This window comes from Amyelois transitella, chromosome 15, assembly GCF_032362555.1.
Source record: "Amyelois transitella isolate CPQ chromosome 15, ilAmyTran1.1, whole genome shotgun sequence".
Classification (NCBI taxonomy): domain Eukaryota; kingdom Metazoa; phylum Arthropoda; class Insecta; order Lepidoptera; family Pyralidae; genus Amyelois; species Amyelois transitella.
Genome location: NC_083518.1, coordinates 7,456,785 through 7,479,166, shown reverse-complemented (window position 1 = coordinate 7,479,166; position 22,382 = coordinate 7,456,785). Strand labels below are relative to the sequence as shown.

General features: G+C 36.2%; 3 protein-coding genes across 3 annotated transcripts; 1 reads left to right on the top strand and 2 right to left on the bottom strand.

Moving 5' to 3' along the window:
* Positions 1-801: 801 nt before the first annotated feature.
* LOC106141543 (endothelin-converting enzyme 2) lies at positions 802-9,517 on the top strand. Its single transcript, XM_060948304.1, has 15 exons — positions 802-856; positions 2,526-2,622; positions 2,946-3,040; positions 3,712-3,830; positions 4,079-4,262; positions 4,649-4,910; positions 4,984-5,302; positions 5,747-6,043; positions 6,236-6,439; positions 6,737-7,073; positions 7,150-7,198; positions 7,285-7,352; positions 7,673-7,803; positions 8,394-8,558; positions 9,341-9,517. Exons 1-15 carry the CDS (start codon positions 802-804, stop codon positions 9,515-9,517), a joined length of 2,559 nt encoding a protein of 852 aa, XP_060804287.1.
* Positions 9,518-11,479: 1,962 nt separating this feature from the next.
* LOC106139797 (zinc finger protein 512B-like) lies at positions 11,480-13,732 on the bottom strand. Its single transcript, XM_013341294.2, has 2 exons — positions 13,709-13,732; positions 11,480-12,544 (listed from the first exon to the last, which is right to left on the bottom strand). The coding sequence occupies exons 1-2, from the start codon at positions 13,730-13,732 to the stop codon at positions 11,480-11,482; spliced, it is 1,089 nt and encodes a 362-aa protein (XP_013196748.2).
* Positions 13,733-16,430: 2,698 nt separating this feature from the next.
* On the bottom strand, positions 16,431-21,691 carry LOC106139798 (delta-like protein 1). Its single transcript, XM_013341295.2, has 6 exons — positions 21,406-21,691; positions 20,032-20,191; positions 18,792-18,950; positions 18,067-18,258; positions 17,552-17,743; positions 16,431-17,261 (listed from the first exon to the last, which is right to left on the bottom strand). Exons 1-6 carry the CDS (start codon positions 21,655-21,657, stop codon positions 16,891-16,893), a joined length of 1,326 nt encoding a protein of 441 aa, XP_013196749.2. The 5' UTR covers positions 21,658-21,691; the 3' UTR covers positions 16,431-16,890.
* Positions 21,692-22,382: the final 691 nt, after the last annotated feature.

Genomic DNA, 22,382 nt, shown 5'->3' with positions numbered 1-22,382 from the left:
CATAAAGAACTTAGCTATATGCCAAATATCTAAACACATCAGTTTGAACTGTGCGTTGTCTATCAAAAAGTCACTGAAATCAGTAACAGAATGATATTATTTATAGGTTCTATTGTATTAAACTACCGGAAACCACACGGTTTATTCGTTAGAAACATACAAAAATACAAATAGGTATATCTTTTTATTTTTAGTGTGGATAAATAAATTATGAATACTATATTTGTTATTGTGCCGTGTGGTTCCCGGCACCAATACAAAAAAGAATAGGACCACTCCATCTCTTTCCCATGGATGTCGTAAAAGGCGACTAAGGGATAGGCTTACAAACTTGAGATTCTTTTTTTAGGCGATAGGCTAGCAACTTGTCACTATTCGAATCTCAATTCTATCTTAAAGCCAAATAGCTGAACGTGGCCTATCAGTCCGCTCAGGACTGTTGGCTCTGTCTACCCCGCAAGGGATATAGACGTGATTATATGTATGTATGTATGTATGAATACTATATTAATGCACACAGAATAAAATCGGAGTCACCTGTTTGTCCGTATTGTAAACCCTGCCCGCGCCACCCTGCGCATCAGCGGCCCAGGTTTTCAGTAAGCCACCACCTATCGACTAGGGCACATCGCTCGCTCATTCCCTTAATCCACTTTACGAATGATAATCCGACACGCAAACAAATTTAAGTTCTAAAACATCATGTTGGATGTTTCAATTTATTTGAATCGAAAAAGGTTTTGTCTGAGATTTTTTTAAGAATTGAGTTATGTTTTGATAAAAGTTGAAAAAGTTTTGAAAATGCACGCGTGGTCAGGAATTGAAGGTGGAGACATCATGGGGCCTACTATTGCTGGTAAGTTTGTGTAAATTAATGATAAATATTATTTAATATTTCTAGACATATATACTTATGTACATGGTTTTAAGCAGTAATATACCTAAGTGCCTTATGGTTCCCCAGGACTTGATATAAGTATACACAGTATACCTACTTGAGCCATATGGTTTATTCTTACGACTATAATAATATATTTATTCTATACATATACATAAGTAAATAAACGAAGTTGTTGACATATCAACGCTCAGTCCATAGGCCCAAACCGCGTAGGTATAGTTTTTTTTATTTGGTTCGTAGGTTCTTTATGTTTCAAATTATTTTTAAATTGCGATGCCCAACAGGGCTAATATGGTACCTATTTAAAAGCAGTAACTGTAATTCAACTGATGTAAGTACTTTATGATATGCAATAAAGATTTTGAATTGAATGGACTATGTAGTCACTCTTGTGTAGTAGGTTTACTAAGAAAGGATTATCCGAAATTCCCGCGGGAAGGAAAATTCACGAGATTATTAGTTTGTTTTCTTGCACGGTCGTTATACGAGTATAATAGGTGTTAATAATACTCATTGCATTATTTACACCTAATATGGAATGAATTAAAAAGAGCGAAAAAGTAACTCTACAATATTCCAGGAAGTGACGTAAAGGTTCACTTAGTGACGTCAGCATCCCCGCTCCGCCAATAGTGTGCGTTCTCTACATTTCGCGGGAATTTGAATAAAAGTAGGTTAAATTTAGGTACCTCTTAGAATAATTAAAACTAACATTATTTAATATTAAACAAAAACTGTTCTTAATTATAAACTAAAAAGATTATTATTTAAATTTTGAGTCCTAGGAAGGGTTCCCATCACGAAGGCAGCATCACGCGTGATGGGAAGATTGAACGTAATCCATTCATTTTCTTAGAATAATAAAAGTAGAAAAATGATATATTGTAAAAAAAAAAGTAAATAATTAATCAAAACTTACAAATACAATTGTGCACCACGCAATACAACTTTTCTTCTTGGTCCTGGCGTTAATTCGGGTAACATCCTCACCTCTCTGCAGAGAAGGCTTGGTGCGCCTTTTAACCACAATCCTGGATTAGGTAAGTCAGGTTTTAACATGAAACGACTCCCGTCTGACCTCCTCAACTATTCCAGGGTAATCTAACCCATATTTGATCATAGTATTTATCATTAAGCCAAATAGTTGAACGAAGCCAATCAGTCTTTTCAAGACAGCTGGTTCTATCTACTCCGCAAAGGATATAGACATGATTCTATGTATGTCTGTAGATGGTAGTACAAGCTGCACTAGATGAATGTGCTTATTCCCTTAGTCACCTTTTATTTCATCCATGGAAAAGAGATGGAATGGTCCTATTTTAAAAACACTGTACAAATATAGATAACTCGATCATGAGTATTGCCTGTAAGTGTTAGTATAAAATATAAGGCAAATAAGAAACTTTCTAAATCACATGCTTAATATCCTACTAATATTATAAATGTGAAAGTTTTTAAGGATGTGTGTTCGTTGTAAAGCATGTCTTGTCTAAAGTGTCGTTCACGGAAAAACAAGTAAACAGATTTTCATGAAACATCTTAAAATTTTAAGGCAGATGAAGATGCGAGCAGCAATTAATATTCCTTACTTGTAATGTTAAGTTAAACTTATTTTTAGGAACAGGAACCGAAAGTGCAAAAGCCAATACTCCTCCACTGAAAAACGGGAATGATCTCAGGGAATCAGGGTACTTGATAGCAGTCGGTTCCAGGACAGCCAGGTGATTATAAAATTGCCATTTCTCCAAACCCGAGAAAACCACATCAAATTTCATTATTTCTAGTTTATGTTTGATTTGTTAAAAAACGGACATTCATATACAAATTTTAAGTAGTTCTAAAATAAATATTTATTTATCTAACAATTCATGAAAGCAGACAACATAAAGAAATGGTAAACACAAGAAACAGCAGACAAACCTGAGATTTTGATTTTATTTTCTTTCTAAGTGAATATCTGGAGAACAATTTGATGAACTTAACTTTATAAGTATGGTAGCCATAATTACCTACTTTGCAGTGCAATGGTAAATTCTGCTTTCAGGTTTCGAAGAAGACATGTGCACAAACTACGAAACTCAGTGATAATGTTACTTTTTGTTTTACTATTAGTGGCATTTTTCATCATGCTAATTTTATGTAAGTATCAATTGAACATTGCTTGAATTTTTTGGATTTGATTGTTTAACTCTCTCAAATGTTATGGAGTCTTACTCCCAATCTTACAAATAAATCGATTATAAAAGAAATTCTGTCTAATCTAGAATATACATACATACATACATATAGTCACGTCTATATCCCTTGTGAGAAAAGACTAATCTAGAAATAATACAATTTCCACATTTTTGCCTATTTTCATGGGCAGAAGAGACTATAGATTTCTACATGATTTGGTTAACACATCTTGCTTCCTAAATGAATGAAAAGAATGATTGTCTAAACACAATCATTCTATTTCTTTTCTCATAAATTATCGACGATCATAAATTCATCTATTATCTTTTTTTATTGAAACATACAACAATATCCCTTTTAGAAGAGACAAAACCTCTGGTCTCTACAACGTAATGATTTTATGCTCGAAGAGACTCAAAAACCACGTTTTTCCAAAGCCCATCCTTTTCTTTGAAAAGCAGCTGTCTACAATATTCTTTTGCTACCAGATCCGCATGGAAGGACTTTGAAAAATGATATCAATAAATTCAACGTCCAGATTCTAACCTGGGCTTTATTGTTTTATTTATGACATAAATAATAATACATACATAAATTTCTCAATTATTTAATGCTGTTTCTTCATTTTCCAGATATAAGAGCCCGTCACCGTCCTGTGCTGGTGTGCCTCAGCAAGCAGTGTCTCCAGTCGGCCAGCAACCTGGCGGTGTCTATGGACACCACAGTAGATCCTTGCGATGATTTCTATAAGGTATTTATGACTGCTGTATATACTAAAGTAAATATTATCCTTTATTCATCTTTATTTATATAAAAAATATCGTTGTGGAACGGTTACTACGGTTTCCAAGGGCTATCATAGATCTAGCTCATATAGGCAAAAACATAAATGATCGTGACGTCAACGGCACAGTTTAACTCAGTTAATTTCTACACCAAAACATTTCATTTTACATTTTCAGTTTAGCAAGCCGAGACGTAAATTAATTAATATTTCAGTATGCCTGCGGCAACTGGGCCAGTGATCACCCCAGACCCGACATGTATGCCTCCTACGACTGGTTCCGCGACAAGCAACGCAAGGTGTACGCGCTAGTCAGAGATATGCTCGCTAAGAACACTACAGGAGATCTAAAGCCAGTGATGCAAGCTAAGGATTTTTACGCGTCTTGTATGAACACAGGTACTAAAGTGTAGAATAGGAACGATCTGTCTCTTAATGTGGCTTTGAAAGGCTTCGAATGCTTAGATGGTTTGGTCACGTGCAGCTAGAGGATGAAATAAAGTAGGTCGACCAAGCAGAAATACAAGGAGATTGTGAATGGGACCGTTGAAAGGGAAAGGCCAAGACGAACCAAGATCTAGTCGAGGAAGCTCCGGTTGATCAAGATGCAACAAATGGACTATACGAGGAGTATAACAAGTGGAAATTGTAGTCTGCCTAGATACTAGAATATTAGTTATATATATATATATATATATATAACTAATATAATAAGTAAAAGTACGAAATAATTACAGTAATACCGTTTCCAATATGTAAAATGTTTTTTTTTTTTTCATTTTCAGCGAAACTTGAGAAAATAGGTTTGAAACCAGTTTTCAAAGTACTGGAATCTCTAAAATTACCTCCTTATCCGACTCACATCAACGCTAGTGGCGATATTGATTTATCAACGTACAGTTTCGACTGGCTAGAGTCTGTTATCAAGATAAAGACTCAGCTAGGAATGGACGTGTTGATAGGCTTTGATATTTACACAGACCCTAAAAATTCGTCAGTGTTTAGATTAGTAATGGGGTCACCTGAAACTACAAACCCATTTCCAAGGTAACTGAGCACAAACACACTTATGTAATATTTTTTTTTTATATAATATTAATAAAAATATTTTTTGTTTCAGTCTCTACCATGAAAGGCGAAAGCACAGCTATCGCAAATCTAATACATTCTTCGATTTATTCCGTACTTACAAAAAGCCAAAAGTAAAACCTTTGATTCTTAGTCAAAACGATTATAATAACCGTAAAAGACAAACGGGGAGTAATGTAGAGAATGAAGCCGATAAAATATATAGATTGTTCTACGCTGAACTTATTAAAATATTCGCGCAGGAGTCTGGAAAGCTGCCTGATGTTTCGGCCCTAAGTGAATCTGAATTTGATAGCAATATTATCTTATCTGCAAATGATTTTTACGAATTGAGTGAGGAAGTGTATGAGGTACTTTTCACATTTCATTTCTTTCAAAGCTTTCATTTCACATTCACAACCGAATAATAGTTAATTGACTGTGACAATTAAAGCAATTTAACCTCACGTGACATTTTATATGTAATCGATCAATATTAATTGTAGGTATTCTCTCTACTTGTTAGTGAATTGAATGTGTTACTTTTTATATTGACAAATTAAGGCACCTACAATTAGAGCGTTGGTATTCCTATGATTAAAGTGCCCAAATAAAATAGGTAAAGTGCTCCTGCAAAGATTGCGGAACTCAGACAGTAGTCGCCTTGTGTTAAAACCGGACCAACCAGAATGGTGGTCAAAGACGTACTGACCCTCTCTGGAGAGGAGAAGATGAAACGCGGAGAAGAGAATTTTTAAAAAACAGTCCCTCTTCCAATTTCCTATTAAAAAAATTATCTATTTTTTAATTTTTAGCTAGAAGTCGATAATTCTACGGAACCAGAAGAAAATCTTGCTTTCAGTAATATTCCTGAATACACCATTAATGAAATTCAGCTACGTACAGACAACTATACTGAAATAAACAATGAAACCCCTCAACCAATATGGAAGAGATATTTAGAAGGCATATTCAACGGCACCAAAATAAATTTAGACTTTGAACAAGATAAAGTGCTTGTATCGTCGTTAGACATGAAGTATATGGAGAAGATTGCATTATTAGTATCAAAGACTCACCCAGCTGTGCTTGAGCTATACATTTGGATAAAGGTTAGTAAAAAATCTAATGATTATTGATTGATACTTGGTACTTAATTGTTGAGTTGATAATTCCACATGAAGATTTCCTGTTTATACAATTAGTGTTTTACTATTCTAGCGATTATCATTCAAAGAATATAACTACATATATAAGAGCAAGTAGTCCATTAAGTTACAATTATATTGTTTAACCAAATCCAGGTGGTAGAAGTTTTAGCAGTGCACACCACCAAGGAACTCCGATTGTTGTACTATCGGTCCTACGACTCCCGGCATAAGCACCACAGCGACCTCTACTTCCCGCCAAGAAGCCTGCAGTGCGCCACTGCTGTCAACGATATGTTTGGGATGGCCGTCTCCTACGCCCTTGTTGAACCCAACTTCTACAATATAACGACACCTAAGGTTATATTCTTTCAATCATGTTAATATTGATTTTCTGTTGATTATTGCTTAGATATACATATACATATTTTTGTTAAGCAACCCCTACGAGAATAGTCCTAATTTAGGAATTAGAATATCTCGCCTCATTAACACTTGTCAACTATGTTTGTGAGATTCCATGAATAGGTTACAAATAAATATACAAATACTCTTTCGAATTATTTTGAAGAATTTTATAATTTTTTTTTTTTTTTATTTTTTTTTTTTGGACAAATTATGGCAGACAATTATGGCACTTTATTTGAATATTTTCAGGTATTTATTATGATCCGTGAATTAAAAAATGCTTTAGCTTCACTAATAGGCAAAGTTAAATGGATGGACGACAACACCAAACTAGCTACATATAAAAAAATTATAGAAATGAACGCATTCATTGGTTACCCTCAATGGTTTTATGTACCGGGAAAGTTAGAGGAATATTATGAAGGTATTGAAATAAGTCGAGACACTTACATAGAAAATATGGTGAATATTATTCAAGTGCGAACAAAGAAAAATCTCAACCGTCTTCGCGATTCTAATTATTTTTCATGGGCGACAGATCCTACTGAAGTAAATGCCTACCACACGTTTCAAGAAAATACTATAAGTAAGTTAGACCAACAATATTCGATTTGTAAGAAGTTGTACAAGATCTATATTTTTTAATAAGAATGTGTTTTCAGCTGTTCCGATGGTTATGCTACAGTATCCGTTCTTCGATTTGGGTCTCGAGTAAGATTTCTTTCGTTAATTTTGTTGTTGCTAATATAAACATTATATAAGAACTTGTACTTACATACTACAAAAATACTTTTCAGTTCTCTTAATTATGGATCATTGGGTACCGTGATCGGACATGAAATAACTCATGGCTTTGACAATTTTGGTGAGTTGAATAATTTTATCAATTTGAAAATTAGCAAATTTGATCGTTTTCAGTACAATTTGTTGGGACTAATAAGTATTTTTTAAAGATATTACCTTTTTATTAATATTTTGGGTGATGGCAAAAACATAAAATACAGAAACATATGACACCCTCTCATAAAAAAAGTAATGAACAATAAAAAGTCTCAGAGAACAAACATAAGCTTCAGTTAACTCACTGTGAGTTTAAACCTGTTCCTGTATATTACGTTTTCAATTAATCTTTCATCCCAACATTGACTTGTTCACCTAGATTTAATTTCAAATTTACATGCGCAGGGCGTGAGTTCGACAGGAACGGCAACTTGCTCCCGTGGTGGTCCAATGACACCATCGCAAACTACGTCAACATCACCCAGTGCTTCGTAGACCAGTATTCCTCCTACTATATCTCCGTGTTGGACAAACATGTAAGTTTTAGAGAGAGGACCATCTCTACGGTACAAGTCATCAGCCAGTAACAGCAATTATGATAAATTGCGATATCAAAGCTTCCACGGATAAGAGCTATTTTCTCTTGCAACACCCTGCGACACCACATTCAAGCCGCGGTCCTCCAGGCTTAACACTAGCGTGGCGTAAGATCTTCTCTTTGGTGGGGGTCGAGCGCAGAACATTCGCTCCTGCTACATAATGGCTCACGCAAAGCTTGGCCAACGCGAACGCTTATGTACATATGGTTGGCCCATGGTTACCCGAAGCGACATCCCCCACCTGATCCAGTTATCAAGATCTCGTCTCGTCAGGTTCATATACCTACTCCAAGCTGTTTTTATTAATATTTTAAATCATCTCTCTCTTTCGCGTATCGAATTTCCCAAGATGGTATTTATACGTTTAGCTTGATGATAGAATCTTAGAGAGTTTGCCAATCCATCGTTAAAATAAAGAATCCCAAGTTAATAAGCCATTTCTCAACTGATTTCTACAATCTGCTCGACAACACACTACATTTTGTCTTCGCTATTATGGAAATTTTTATTACAATTAAAATATTCAGGTGGACGGTAACAAGACCCTGGGGGAGAACATAGCTGACAACGGAGGGCTAAGGGAAGCCTTCGTGGCGTTGAAACACCATCTGCGGAAATTTGGACCTGAGCCGAAACTGCCGGGATTCGAACGCATGACTTCCGAACAGATGTTCTTCTTATCTTACGCCAATGTGAGTTGTATCTTCTTCGCACTTACCTTACCAATTTATAGACTAGACTAAAATTTTCAAATTAGTCCTTTCTTAGCCATTCCGATAACCTTTTTTTTCTTAGCGCAAGTATAATCATTATACTTGTTTTCCTAGTTTCAATGCAATGTGATTTCGATTATGTGATGATAAGTCGGTCATGTGCTTTTTTGCTGAGCTCATTTTCATTTCACTCAACGAATCATTATCAAGTTACTTCGAGACTATAACCTTCTGAAAGATTAATGGCAAGATAAACCCCTTTACAATACTGTAGAGGGTCTTGTTCAACCAAGATAAAACTCTCTCGTATAAACACAGTTACATAACACCTGAGCCCATAAGTTTACTACTCGTATGGCCTACGATGGATTAATCGATATATTCAGAGGTGGTTAATGGTCGTGATACATTTTATAGGTAGAAGGCAGTTAGTTAACATCTAGAGCTACAATTTTTCCCCAAATATTTCATCAATAATTTAATCGTCATGAAAATTAAGTACTCGAAAATGTTAGATTTGAAAAATTATTCCATTTTACCGAACCTTTTTATCAGATCATGAATGCTATTTTGTTTACGGTATTTTCCCTTGCCGTAAGAGCATCGATTAAGTAAGTATATATCGAGTCAATATTAGGTACTCGTATAAAAAATCGTCTTTTTAAATTTTCAACACAAAAAAACAATAAGCAGATGTATTTTTTCTTACAAGATCCCTTTTTATTTTAAAATGTCAATTATACTTTCTGCATGATTTTCAGTTATGGTGCGGTGTGTCAACGGATATCTCCCTAGCACAAGATCTGGACGACGAGCACTCTCCTCAGATGTTCAGAGCTCGAGGTACACTCCAGAACAGCGAAGACTTCGCCGAGACCTTTAAATGCCGTCCCGGATCGCGTATGAATCCTCACAAAAAACGGTGTATTATCTTTTAACCCTAAATGTGGTAGTACGAAGTTAAAAAATAAGCAATGAATTTTGAACTTCTTTTCTCGTCCAATTTTATGGCTTACAGAAACCCTATTGTCTCCAAAAATACAAATGTCTTACTTCTTTAGGTATCTCTCTGAAAAGTTGGTTTTCCTTTTCTCAATTTCTGATTAGATCATATAAACAAACAAAGAACTCTTGTATTTCCATATCAGGCACTAAAAAAGTATTGAAGCCCCAAAAAAAATGCTTACTTGGGTTTCCTTAAATCGGTCTACCTCTAGTGAGGTACATAATATTATAAGAAAATATTTCTTGAATTGGAACATATAATTTGGGAATTACTGAATTATGTACTAGTCATCTTTCTTTTAGTTTGTTTTCTATCTAACGACAATCAAAGCAGATCTGTAAAGTTTAGATAGTTTTGTAAATACTTCATGTTTACCAATTGTTTGTTTATCCGTGCCATCTAAAGCTACATTACGAATTATTTTAAGTGTGGTCTCTTAATAATTATCAGTATTAAGTGTCTCTGTGATGTAAGTTAAATTTATAAGAATGTAAGGTTACATATTAGCTATTTTATTCAATGAGCTGTTACGAACTATAGTAATTATAACTGCGAAAAAATAATCGTTGTCCAATTCAATTTTATGATTTTATGAATGATGTTTTCACAATGAATCACATTTAGGTACATAAATTTTGTAAACTGTTATGTACCAATAATATAACAACTGAACGTAGATTTTCAGTCTTTTCGTGACTGTTGGCCAAGGCCAACCAGACAGCCAGTCAGGACAAGGGATAAAGACTTTATTATTTACATGTATATATAAGTACTTATATTATTTATTTGCATGACTACGACGGATTCTCAGACAAAGCGTCGTAATACAATTATTTTTTTCGTCTAGGCCTTTTTACTGCACTTATCTGCAAACAGCGATGTTTGATTTATAGGTTGTGATTTTCTGAAATGGGATCGCATGAGAAGGGCTAATAAGAATAAAAGAAATTGGAAGAAAGTAGGTTGTGCTAAAAGAGAAAGACTAAAGTATTGTAAGAGATGTAGAATATGAAAGTATTGAGTGCCATGACATATTAAAATAGGACTATTTTTCTGAAGGATGAAGTGATAAGTGTTAATTGCTTGCCTTTAATGATCTCATATCAATTAAAATTTAATGGCTTTATCATACTAATTTCATACATAACATTTATAACTAATTAATATATATACAATATTTGTGCACTAGTATAATAATGATGAATGTAGGAAAACTTTAAATAAATAACTGTCCATTAGATAATTCTAATTAGGTTACACTACCTACTAACTACATCTATGTATTAATCTGTCCAACGAAAATTATGTATTTTGAATAAAGCTAATTTTAAGAAAAACAATGGCAACATTTTAAAATTTTAATAAAATACTATTTTTTTATTTCATAAATACCTATTAGAATGTATTTTACAAAAATATCGCAGATTTTACGAAAATATGTATAAACAATTACACGTTATAAGAATATACAATAATGTTATTCTTAATATAATATATCTCAGAAATATATAAATAAAATGTTACAAGTACAAAATATATTTGTGTTTTTATAAAACTTGAGTGCATAAAAGTTTTTACAATTGATCACAGTAAATGTTGTTTTGTAAACACTTTTAAAAGTTTAAATGATATAATAAATAAGTAAGTATTTCAAAAGTTTTGAGACGTACGTAAGAATATATCTAGATATATTCTTACAATATCTAACTTATTTTGTACAAAACATCTTGTCATGAGTTTATTATAATATCATTTCAAAAATTACAAAAACAATAACTTTGACATGTAAAATATAAAGAATTTTTTACATGTCAAAGTTCAATGACGGGTACTTTTATTACTATACAACCCAGAGACTCTATTTCTTCATGATATGTATTCCTGAAATCCAATTCTAATGATATGAAATGGAGTTACTATGATCCAAATATGAATGGCCGAAAGAGGAGCCATACCCAGTCGAGAGCACTGAAGGTAAGCCATAAGAGGGGATACTGGAAACTGCCGGGACTGACACCGCAGGCACGGCTGGCACGGCAGCCGTCACGGCCGGTACAGCAGCCGCAATCGCCGGCACGGCTACCGGAGCCGGCACAGCTACCTTTCTTTCTACCACCACTGGCTGTGGGACAGGATACGGCCTATCCACGTGTACAGGAACCGCCACTTTAACAGGCCTATCAACGTAAACCGTATGCGGCACGGGCACGGGCCGGTCGATATAAACCGGGCGGTCTACCGGTATATGCTTCTCAACCGGTACCGGCACAGGAACAGATACCTGCACGGGAACTTTGACGGGATACGGCACTCTCTTTTCGTAGTACACTGGGACTTGTCTAGTAACTTCTACTGGGACTTTATGAATTACGGGGACGGGTCGGTCGACCGGGACAGGAACGGGTACTTGTACGGGTACGGGGACTTGCCTGTCTACTGGAACGGGAACAGGGATTTGGACGGGAACTTGAACGTCTCTAGTTATAGTGCGAGTTATGTAGCGCGGGACTTCTTGGCGGAGTATCACCGGGTTTGGCTCTACTGAAACGGAGGTGTGGACTGCGGGTGCCGCTGCAGGCGCGGACACTGCTACCGGGGCGGAGACGGCTACTGGAGAAGAAATGCCCACCGCGGCCACGGGAGCTGAAGCATAGCTGGGTACCGCTGATACGGCAGCACCTATTCCCGAAACCGACCCAATAGCGGAAATCGCTGGAGCAGATATCCCTGACACACCTAGACCTGAGTGTGCCGTGTATCCAAGCCCTGAATATCCCAAAGAACCTGAGCTCAAGGTTCCATGACTAAGACCGCCATACCCCGTGTTATAAATTCCTCTTTTTATACCCTTCCCGGAAGATGGCACGTCCTTTATACCTTCTGTTTTCAAAAATTCTGACACTTTAGCTTTGTCTTCTATGTTTTTTGACCAAGACTCGGAGGTGGTTATGAGCAGTACCTGAAAACGATTTAATGGTTAAATTTAGGAATGACATTTTAAACAGCCAAACAATTCATGTGACAGGACTTAGAGCGACGCGACAATTACTGCTTTTTGGCTCTCTTAATGATAATATTTAGCATAAGAGGAGGCATATACTAATTAAGGCACCCAAAAGTATGCTTTAGTCTGGTATAGATCTCGCCCATAAAGCGAACCTCAACTATTAACTTAAAAAAATTATATAAATTAAAACACAACTTATAATAAACGGAGTGTAAGTAATAGGTACGTTTAACTAAAAAGCACATAAATATTATCTGCTGCGATATTATATCATATGAAAAGTAAGACAGGTTAAGTACTGCAGTGGAATACATCAATGTCTCTGGCAGAGGTCAAGGTGAAGACTAGACTGCCCTACCCACTCTATATTAAGGTTAGATAGTGTGGTCAAAGAGTAATGAAAAGACGTACAGAATTTCCACACCAGCTTCAAATTTCTGGCCAAAGAGGTCAGTGAAAAATGTTCAGATTGACATTGGCGTTGGTCGCGATAGCGTCCTTATATTTTTGGTAATACTTTCTTATAGGAAACTAAAATAACTAATGAACTTGATTAAAAAGAAAGCGGAAAATAATTGAACAATGGACAAAGCAATAAATATTAATTCACGTAATGTTTCATTACGCCTCTGTTTCATTGAACAACATAATCAAAGAAAAGATGCTTCATTAAACACATAATACCTTACTTGAAAAACTTACATTGTATGATACATTGTAATAGAGTAATGGCATACCTAGATGGAAGAAATTATTAAATATTTTATAACTATATTTAATTTATTTTCTAAAAGATTTTTTGTACGTGAAAACCATTATATATTTGTAGCAACGCCGTCTTTCTTTTCTGCTTGAACTTTATAGTTACAAATTTTATGGCAATATATGCTTTCTGTAAAACAGTATACACTGTCCGACAGAAAAGTATTATAAGTCAGAAATGGACCCATAACCTGAAGAATTTTGAGAGAAAAATGAGAGAGAAGATATGTAATACGGGTTTTATTTTTCAGATGTGTTATTGAGTAAGGTTTTTTTATAAATTTCTATCGGGGCGAAGTATGTTAGTTCCTATTAAGATAAATAGCCCTAAAAGATAATGAGTTCTTAACTTACCATAAAAACAGTGACAATCGCCATTTTAACGTTTCTAAAAGTTAACAATAAAAACACATTACTTTTAATCGATCGAATGGACCGGCCGACGGAGTAAGTACTGGATAAGTACGCAGAAATGTTCTATTGGCTGTATATATACCTAAGCTTGAAGTCAAGCGAATCGCCTCAGTTACTATCGGCCGTTTTGAAGTGAACAAATTTTTACCAATTCATCTTCTTCCTCCTTTCCCGGTTTCATCCTTTCCTCTGGAGAGGACCCAGGGTGCGCCGTTTGACCATGATCCAGGTTTGGGTAAGTCAAGTTTTTGCACGGATCGATTCCCGTCTGACGTCTTTGCATTTCCTATTCTAATGCCTGGAACTACATAGGACATTGTTATACATTTCATATCTATTAGTGTCAGTGCCGTGTGGTTCCCGGCGCCAATATAAAAAAGAATAGGACTTCTCCATCTCTTTCCCATGCATGTCATAATAGGTGACTTAGGGATAAGGTTATATAAACTTGGGATTCTTCTTTTAGACGATGGGCTAGCAACCTGTCACTTTTTGAATCTTAATTCTATAATTAAGCTTACCGTAGAGCTGTGCAAGTGTGCTGGGTCTGTCTACCCCGCAAGAGACGTGATTATATTAATGAATAATATCTATATGGAACATTTCTTTTATCTCTGTCGTTCCGCACTCTTACAAATCCCTCCCAAAAAGGCGCGTTCCTACCTGTTAGGAGAGAACCAATCCTGACTTGAGTTGGGTTTTACACAAAGAGATTTTGAAGTTGAATAGGTATGGTTTCGACAGAATCTCCGTGGAATAGTTTTTAACATTTAGAGGCTTCCTAATGGCAAAACTTATCTACTGAGATTAATTAACACCCTATTGACATTATTATTTTTTAACAGCTCGAAGCCCGTGGATTTTTGCATATTTTCGCCAGTTTGATTAACAAAACTTTACTTATGGGATAACAATGCTCTCACAACATCACTGTACTAAATCACGATTAGGATAATTAGGATCATCTGATTGTTAACAAGCATGCTTTTATAATTACTACACCATAAACATAATCGGCACTGTTTGGTCTACTATATTGTTTACTGTCTTTGTAATTCTATCTGTATTTTTGACTGTTTGTGCCACAATAAATGTAAAAAAAAAATGGAAACTTAATGTGTCAACCGCTTTTCTGCTCGCTCAGATTGTAATAGAAATTTTAGGCGAGTTCCAACCTGTCGATATCAATAGCCTTAGCTAAACATGGCTTTTCAGTCTTTTCACTAATGACTCTGTCTACCCCGTAAATGATAAAAATGTAATTTTAGGCGAGAAGCAAACTCGCTATCAATAGGCTTAGCCATGAAGCTAAACATGGCTTTTCAGTCTTTTGACTATTGGCTCTGTCTCCCCGTAAATTATATAGATGTAATTTAGAGTCTACCTTTATGTATCATAATAAAAACTAACGATACAAGCAAACCGGTTTTTATTTTGAAAATTTCAAATCTTTTTTTAAATAAGGCAACAACTACACAAAATAAGAGATAGGTGCTGCGGCATAATCGATTAGTTAATGGCTACAAAGTAGTGATATGTAGTGACAAGTTGGTATGTCGAACAGACCATATAAGCTATATCTTAGATCCAGAGTTAAATAAAGATTCATTGGTATGCATGTGGAATTAGGTAAAACTGTTTTAACGTTGACAACTTCCATATGAGATCGCTTCACTTTTTATTCATTAGACAACTTTTTGTTTCTGTCTAGTATACAGAAGTGTCAGTAAATTTCCTTGACAAATCTTTACATACTCATTTCAAGAGGCGATGGGTGACTAGATGATATTAAAATTAAAATAGTATTGAAGTGCCGTGTGGTTCCCGGCACAAATATAAAAAAGATTAGGATTACTCCATCTCTTTTCCATGGATGGAGGGATGGACGAGCTACGACGAATGACTGTGATGGATATGTGTGTGAAGTAAATGAAATATGCAGGGTTCGTGATAAGTAGAAAGATCTGCCATCCTCAAGCTAAAAGGCTTCTAAGTTTTACAGGTAGGTAAGCCGCTTCACAATTTGAGGACTAGTCTCTACCTGCCCCTCCGGGAAAGAAGATTCATTATTAGTAAAAAGACACTGACTGATGGAGTCACTAACCAACCAATGGTCAAACTTGTCTAGCTAATAGTTTTTAAATTTAGCATGTTCCTTATGTGGCCTATACACCAATAGGTGATTTCCCGAAATTCCCACGAGAATGGATGAATTATTAATAAATAGAAGCAAACTATTACGGTTAACCATAATACGATTTTGACCGCTTTTGGTGTTTACCACATCGTTTCGGTAACTACCATATACACCAGCCGGCTCACGATTTTATATAAGTTAAATTTGCAATTCCAATTTTCCGCCACATTTGAACGTATTTGGATGAAATAACAAGGTGCCTACAGGCGCTCTCACGTCCAGTCTGTGACCCGGTTGCAATCTTAGAGTATCTGCTTAATTATAAATAATGTTGCAATGTTAATCAAACGCCTACAATTTTGTCATTTCCTTTTTCAAAATGCATGTATTTGGCCGCAATACAACAAATTCAAGCATTATTTAAGTATGTACCATAAAGTTGAAATCAAACGAGGCTCGTATTGGAATAATTTATTTGAATTAATCACATATTAAAACTAGAATAAATAAATTGATCTACCTACACCCACACACATTGTATACATCATAATATTCACGCAGATTTATCATTCATTTCGAAACATGCAAGGAGTCAAAACTTAAAAAATACATTTTCAACAACCACATAAATAAATTAGAATCAATCTCACATGATTATAATAATAAATAAGACTCAGTAAATGCAATCAGTCTGTGCTTGTCTCGTAAAAAAGAACTATAAATACTCAACGTATTACAAAGTAACAAACAAAACGGAAATTATTTCTAGGAAATAAACCAATCCTATAATAAAGATAGCATGCTATGGCAACACCATTAGTCACGCGTTTGGATTTAAGAAATTATGTTGCACGTAAAACTCTAATTGATAAAATTTGATTAATTACATTTCGAATGCTATCACTTTTACATAATTTAAAGTTTTGTAGTATTTAAATCACGTTTTCACTAAGTAACTATCAGTGCAAATACTTCAAAAAAATGTTTATATACCAATGAAACTATACAGATTGTGTCTCAATTTCTCTATTTGATTAGAAATTGTATCAGCCATAGTTCGTATAGGTTCTGCTGACTCTGTGGTAGCTTTCCTTGCATTATTTTCTGCTTCTTCACTGGTTTCATTGTTTTCAGAAGACGTGGCACTCTCAGATTCTGTTACATTTTCTGTGGTGATTTCCGTTGAGTTGCTGTTAACTGGGGCAGGTGTAGTAGTGTTGGTGGATAGTTTCTCACAATGCTTGCCACTGACTCCTTTGGGACAATGACACCTGAAGTGACCATCTCCGGCTTCCAAAGACTGGCAGCTGCCACCGTTCTTGCAAACGTTTTCATTTTTCTCGCAAAAATCAAGTGCTGAAACAAAGAATGACAGAATTCAAAAGTCGAGTTGAAAAGAAACTGTTAGACCATTTCATCCAAATAGACGTCACCTCAATTATAATCAAGACCTTATTCAGGGTAAATCATAAGAGAGGTTTGCCTAAACTTTTAGCACTCCCAGGGCTAGTGCTAGTGCCATGGACGCAGCCCGGGTACGGGTGGTACTCAAAGCACTCCAGCCTTTGCTAGCCGACGCACAATTCCCCTGGGCGAAGGCGTTTCCTGGGCAACGACAGCTGAAATATCTAAAGAAATCGCTCTACCTTCATCACAGAGCATGCCTCCCCAGCCCGGCTTGCAGTTGCACTCCCAGGGCCGGTTGCAGGTGCCGTGGACGCAGCCAGGGTACGGGTGGCATTGGGAGCACTCCAGGCCTCGCCAGCCGACGCGGCAGCGGCATTCCCCTGGACGACGGCAGTAGCCGTGCTCGCTGTCGCAACCCGATGCGCAGATTGCTGGAAATATTTAATGGAGTTTGGAGTTTTGTAAAATATTTTCTAGAACTATTGCATTTTACACCTATTGCCATTTTTAAATCCTTTATTAATTAAAATATATATTTTTAAGTGATTCACAAGCAACTGAAATTATTATATTTACAGATTCAAGAGACTCAGCTGTTAGTTTGCTGTTAACAGCGTAGGAGACAAGAATTCGGTCCAGTCGGGAGTAGATATGGACAAAGAACTCAGGTTTGTCTAACCTCGACTGTACTTCGATTTGTATTTTCTAGTGCTATCGTATATCCTGTAATTAAACATGAAAACTCTTCACTTACGTGTTTGGCACAGCAGGCCAGTGTATCCCGGATGGCACTTGCATTCCAAAGGTTTCTCGCAGAAGCCATGCTGGCAGCCGGGGAGGGGCTGGCAGGAGCGGCACGTGGGACCAGACCAGCCGATCCTGCAGCGACACTCGTTGGGGGCATCACAGTAGCCTCGGGTCGCGTGGCAATCCGCCCGGCAAATGGCTGGAATACAAGTAATAATTTTAGTTTTTTTTTTTTTTCTTTATAAGTACTGTATCTATTAATGATAGGTTTATTGACAGTTAAAACTATATGAGATATAATCACGACGTGATTCGAAATCTCCGAGATATATTATAGGCACGTTACGTGCACGTTTAATATCTGTAATTTTTATAAATAGTACACAACGCGAAAGTTAGGCGCGTTAGGTTCTCTGCGCGGAACGATGTCTCTTGATCCGCATCAACACATCGTTCCAATTTTAAAATTGGCGCGAGCGTGCGTCTCCATAAACAAACAGTTTACTTTTTTTATTCAAACTATAAACAATATTGCTAGCCATGCTCTTTAACACTAACAAATATTTTACTAAACCTAACAATAGATATGTACAACCTCAAATTTACAAAAGAAAACTGAAGTGAGCGCGTCGCTATCACCATTGCTTGGTCACCTCATTGTCTATTCAACTTTATGAGCATTTGCTATTATACTTTTACAGGTAATTGTATTAAATGTAGAAAAAATCTCACGTTCAGAGCAGAACAGGCCATCCCACCCCTTATGGCAGATGCACTCAAACGACTGGTTGCAGTACCCGTGCTGACATCCCGGTAAAGCGATGCACTTGTTGCACTTCTCGCCATAGAAACCCATCTTGCACCGACATTCGCCTGGGTTCTTGCAGTAACCTGGAATTATTGGGATACGAGAAACCTCGTTAACACAACAGTACCCATGAAAAAACAATACGATTTACCTCAGATTAAATATATAGAAAAGGTAATAAAAAATATTTAAACATGTACGAAGTTCCTGATACAGACAGCGTGCAATAATTAGTTTTGATTTACACATAGTGAAAAGATTTGTCAAACTTTTAAAAGGTTAATAATAATTATTTATTAGACATCTTTATCATAGTCCAACATTATACCTAGTTAACCTATGTTATTACTTCATAACTAATACGGATATCTACAAGAAGAAATTTAGCGGTACTATTTCTACTACAAAAATTACATCTGCATGTATAATGGAATAAATGCTATTCATTTCTATATGTCTACAGTCATAACAAATGATAACCTGGTAGAGTGACAACATTCATACGACCAGACTATGCTCGTCTCGACTAAAAAGCTTTCGCATGTTTGTTTAAACTTTCTATGTGAAAGTTCTGCCCAACTAGTGACTACGTAATGTAATTCTTTGTCTTATTGTTCATGGAATAAAAGTAATTTACAACAGCTTTAGCTTATGGGGAATCGCTCATAGTAATAACCTGACTTTATCTCTTGCAGTTATAGATGGACCTTATGCTGCAATCCAGGAAGCACACAACCAGGACAAATGTGCCGAGTTGAAAATTATCTTTGAACAAAATTTCAATGAAAACCGATTAAGACTTGAATACTAATAAAGACAATGTTTATATAATAAAAATATATTGATATTTATGATGATAATTTTATTTAAGTTCAGTGTAATTTTTAATAAATCATTAAGCAGATATACAAGGAGAGTGTGGAGGGAAAGGTCGGTGTGGGAAGACCTAGAAGAACGTATCTTGATCAAATTAAGGACGTCCTGGTAAAGGGTCAGGTCAAAAGTACCCGAAACCGCCGAGGTTGCATGAAGAGAGTTATGAATGTGGATGAAGCGAAGGAAGTATGCAGAGATCGTGGCAATTGGAAAGAGGTAGTCTCTGCATACCCCTCCGGGAAAGAGGCGTGATTTTATGTATGTATGTAATTTTTAATTTTTTTGTACCTTGCAGGGGATCGCATCCTTTCTTACAAATGGGCACGTCACACAGGTCCCCCTGCCAGCCGGCTAGGCATTTCACCTCGCCGTTGTCATCACAAACAAAATGGTTGTCTTCATTCTTGATCGCTTCTCGGTCGATCGTTAGGTTCAGTTTCTCGCAGGCCTGAAAAAATGATGCATTTAAAGGTAAGCAGAAGGGAAGAAGAACTCATTTGGACCTTTCTGCTTACTATAGATAATTAACTTAAAGAAAGAAAGGAACATAAGCCGATGATTTACAGGCCGCCCAGAATAGCGAAAAAGGCTTAAACCTTCACATGTTTTCAGATCAGTGATATCAGTTCCCTAACGAGGTAAACAGTGCTTTTGACAGATCTTGGCAGAAATCATTGCGTAGATAGTTCGCTTGATGGTGGTGTTGAGATTCAGAGGACATTAACCCAATACTTAAAACCATTGCGATTGACCTTTTTTTAATTCGGTTAAAAACAATCAAAATCGGTTCATTCATTTAGGTGCAATGTCAGAGACAGTGATTGTCTACAATGTCAGAGGCACTGATCGTGTACGTCAAATTTCACGAAGCCCTGATAACATCGATCTCTTTTATGTAATGTATTCTCTCCTTTTCTGTCTTGCGGATGTAAAATTTACATACCAGGCAAGATTGATATTGTACCGTGGCTTCAGGCATAACTGGTTATGTAAAAAAATATTAGTGCAAGGATACAGTTATTCATAAAGAACATCTGTGAGTCACGGGAACTTTCTAATGTACGCGAGAAAGCAGCGAGAAAGCGTGCCACAGGAAAATCCCGGTGAAAATAACGTTTGTGCATATAAACATGCAAATAAAACAAAAACCTATCAAAATAGTCATAAACGCATTACAAGGTTAATTCTAAATCATAAGGAACACTAGGAAGAGGTCGCTTATAGTGGTAAGGTCGCCTTTTGTTATACTTAGGTCTGTATTTATGTGGTGCATAAAGATTCATTATATCGTATTCCACTCGTATACGCCGGCCGTTTCATCTGTCTTCGACTACTCGTATAACATATCTTAATCCTTTAATTATTAGAACTTAGATCCTATGTACGTTAATAATCGGGCACTAATGAAAAGTAGCTAAAAGTTTTTAAAACTTAACAGTTCAGACCTTCAAATAGCGTTGATATGACTATTTAATTATATCTAGAAAATAAAATTGAATTATTATCTAAAGGTGGCAACATATGTAGGTACATAAAATGCGTAAAAAGCTACACACTATACAGGGTAAATATTTTATGATGAACACTTTTGTATAAACAAACAGCTTAGAGACCTAAGGACCTCCTTTCATGTCTTACTACAAGGAACACATTAGTAGGTACCTGTTTCTTCCAAGTAGGTTGCTGTATAGCCGTAGAATTCTTATCGTCTTTCTTTGTCCCAGATTTAGTCTGGTTCTGTCCCCGCCTGCGGATCTCCACTTCAATCGGGACCTTCGGCGGGTTCTTAGGCGGATATTTGAAGTGGAATCTGAACGGCTTCAGGTCCGACTTCAACTCATGTTTAAACGACAACTGCACCACGTGAACTGCACTCACACTGTACAATATCGCTAGTAATATTACACACTTCATCTTATTCCATTGACTAGATGATTGAGAAGGAATCGCGAATTGCACGTAACGGTTTTGTTGAAGTGTTGGCTGCAGCGCGCGGCCGTCTCCACAGTACTGTTATGTGTTGTGTTATTGAACTTGACTCGAAAGGAGCAACTTTCGCCGGTCGCTTTTCATCAGGCCACGCAACTAGCGGTGAATTGTGTTAGAAATGTCAGTATCTATGGTTGAGCAAAACTAAAAAAATATATACAAAAGAAGCATACGATGTAGAATGCCTCCTTGTTCCAGTAGGTAACGAATTCGACAAGTGGATTCAAATCTTAAGAAGCATAGATTGTGCTTAGATCATGTTTATGAATTTTCAGCTCGGTTGGGGATATTGCAGTGACATAAGCATGATGATAAGTGATGACCTAATAACACGGTTCTGTGCTTCAGACAGCACTTTTAGCTGTTTCGTCTTATACTGGAACTCATTCCGGTCCATCACTTGGATTGCAAATGTGAGGTCGCAGTCGCCCTGTGTTAAACTCAGTTACCTATCTCGAGGAATCACCTTAGTAAATGGAACTCAAGCTTACGCCTGGTGGCTAAATCTGGTGATTATGATGATCATATGACGACTTCATCAATATCATCTAAGTGCAATATAACCGACAAACGTACAAGACAAAAGAACAAGACACATTACAATTTCCCACTAAAGCAAATTAGAAGGTATAATGGTGTAAATGGTACAA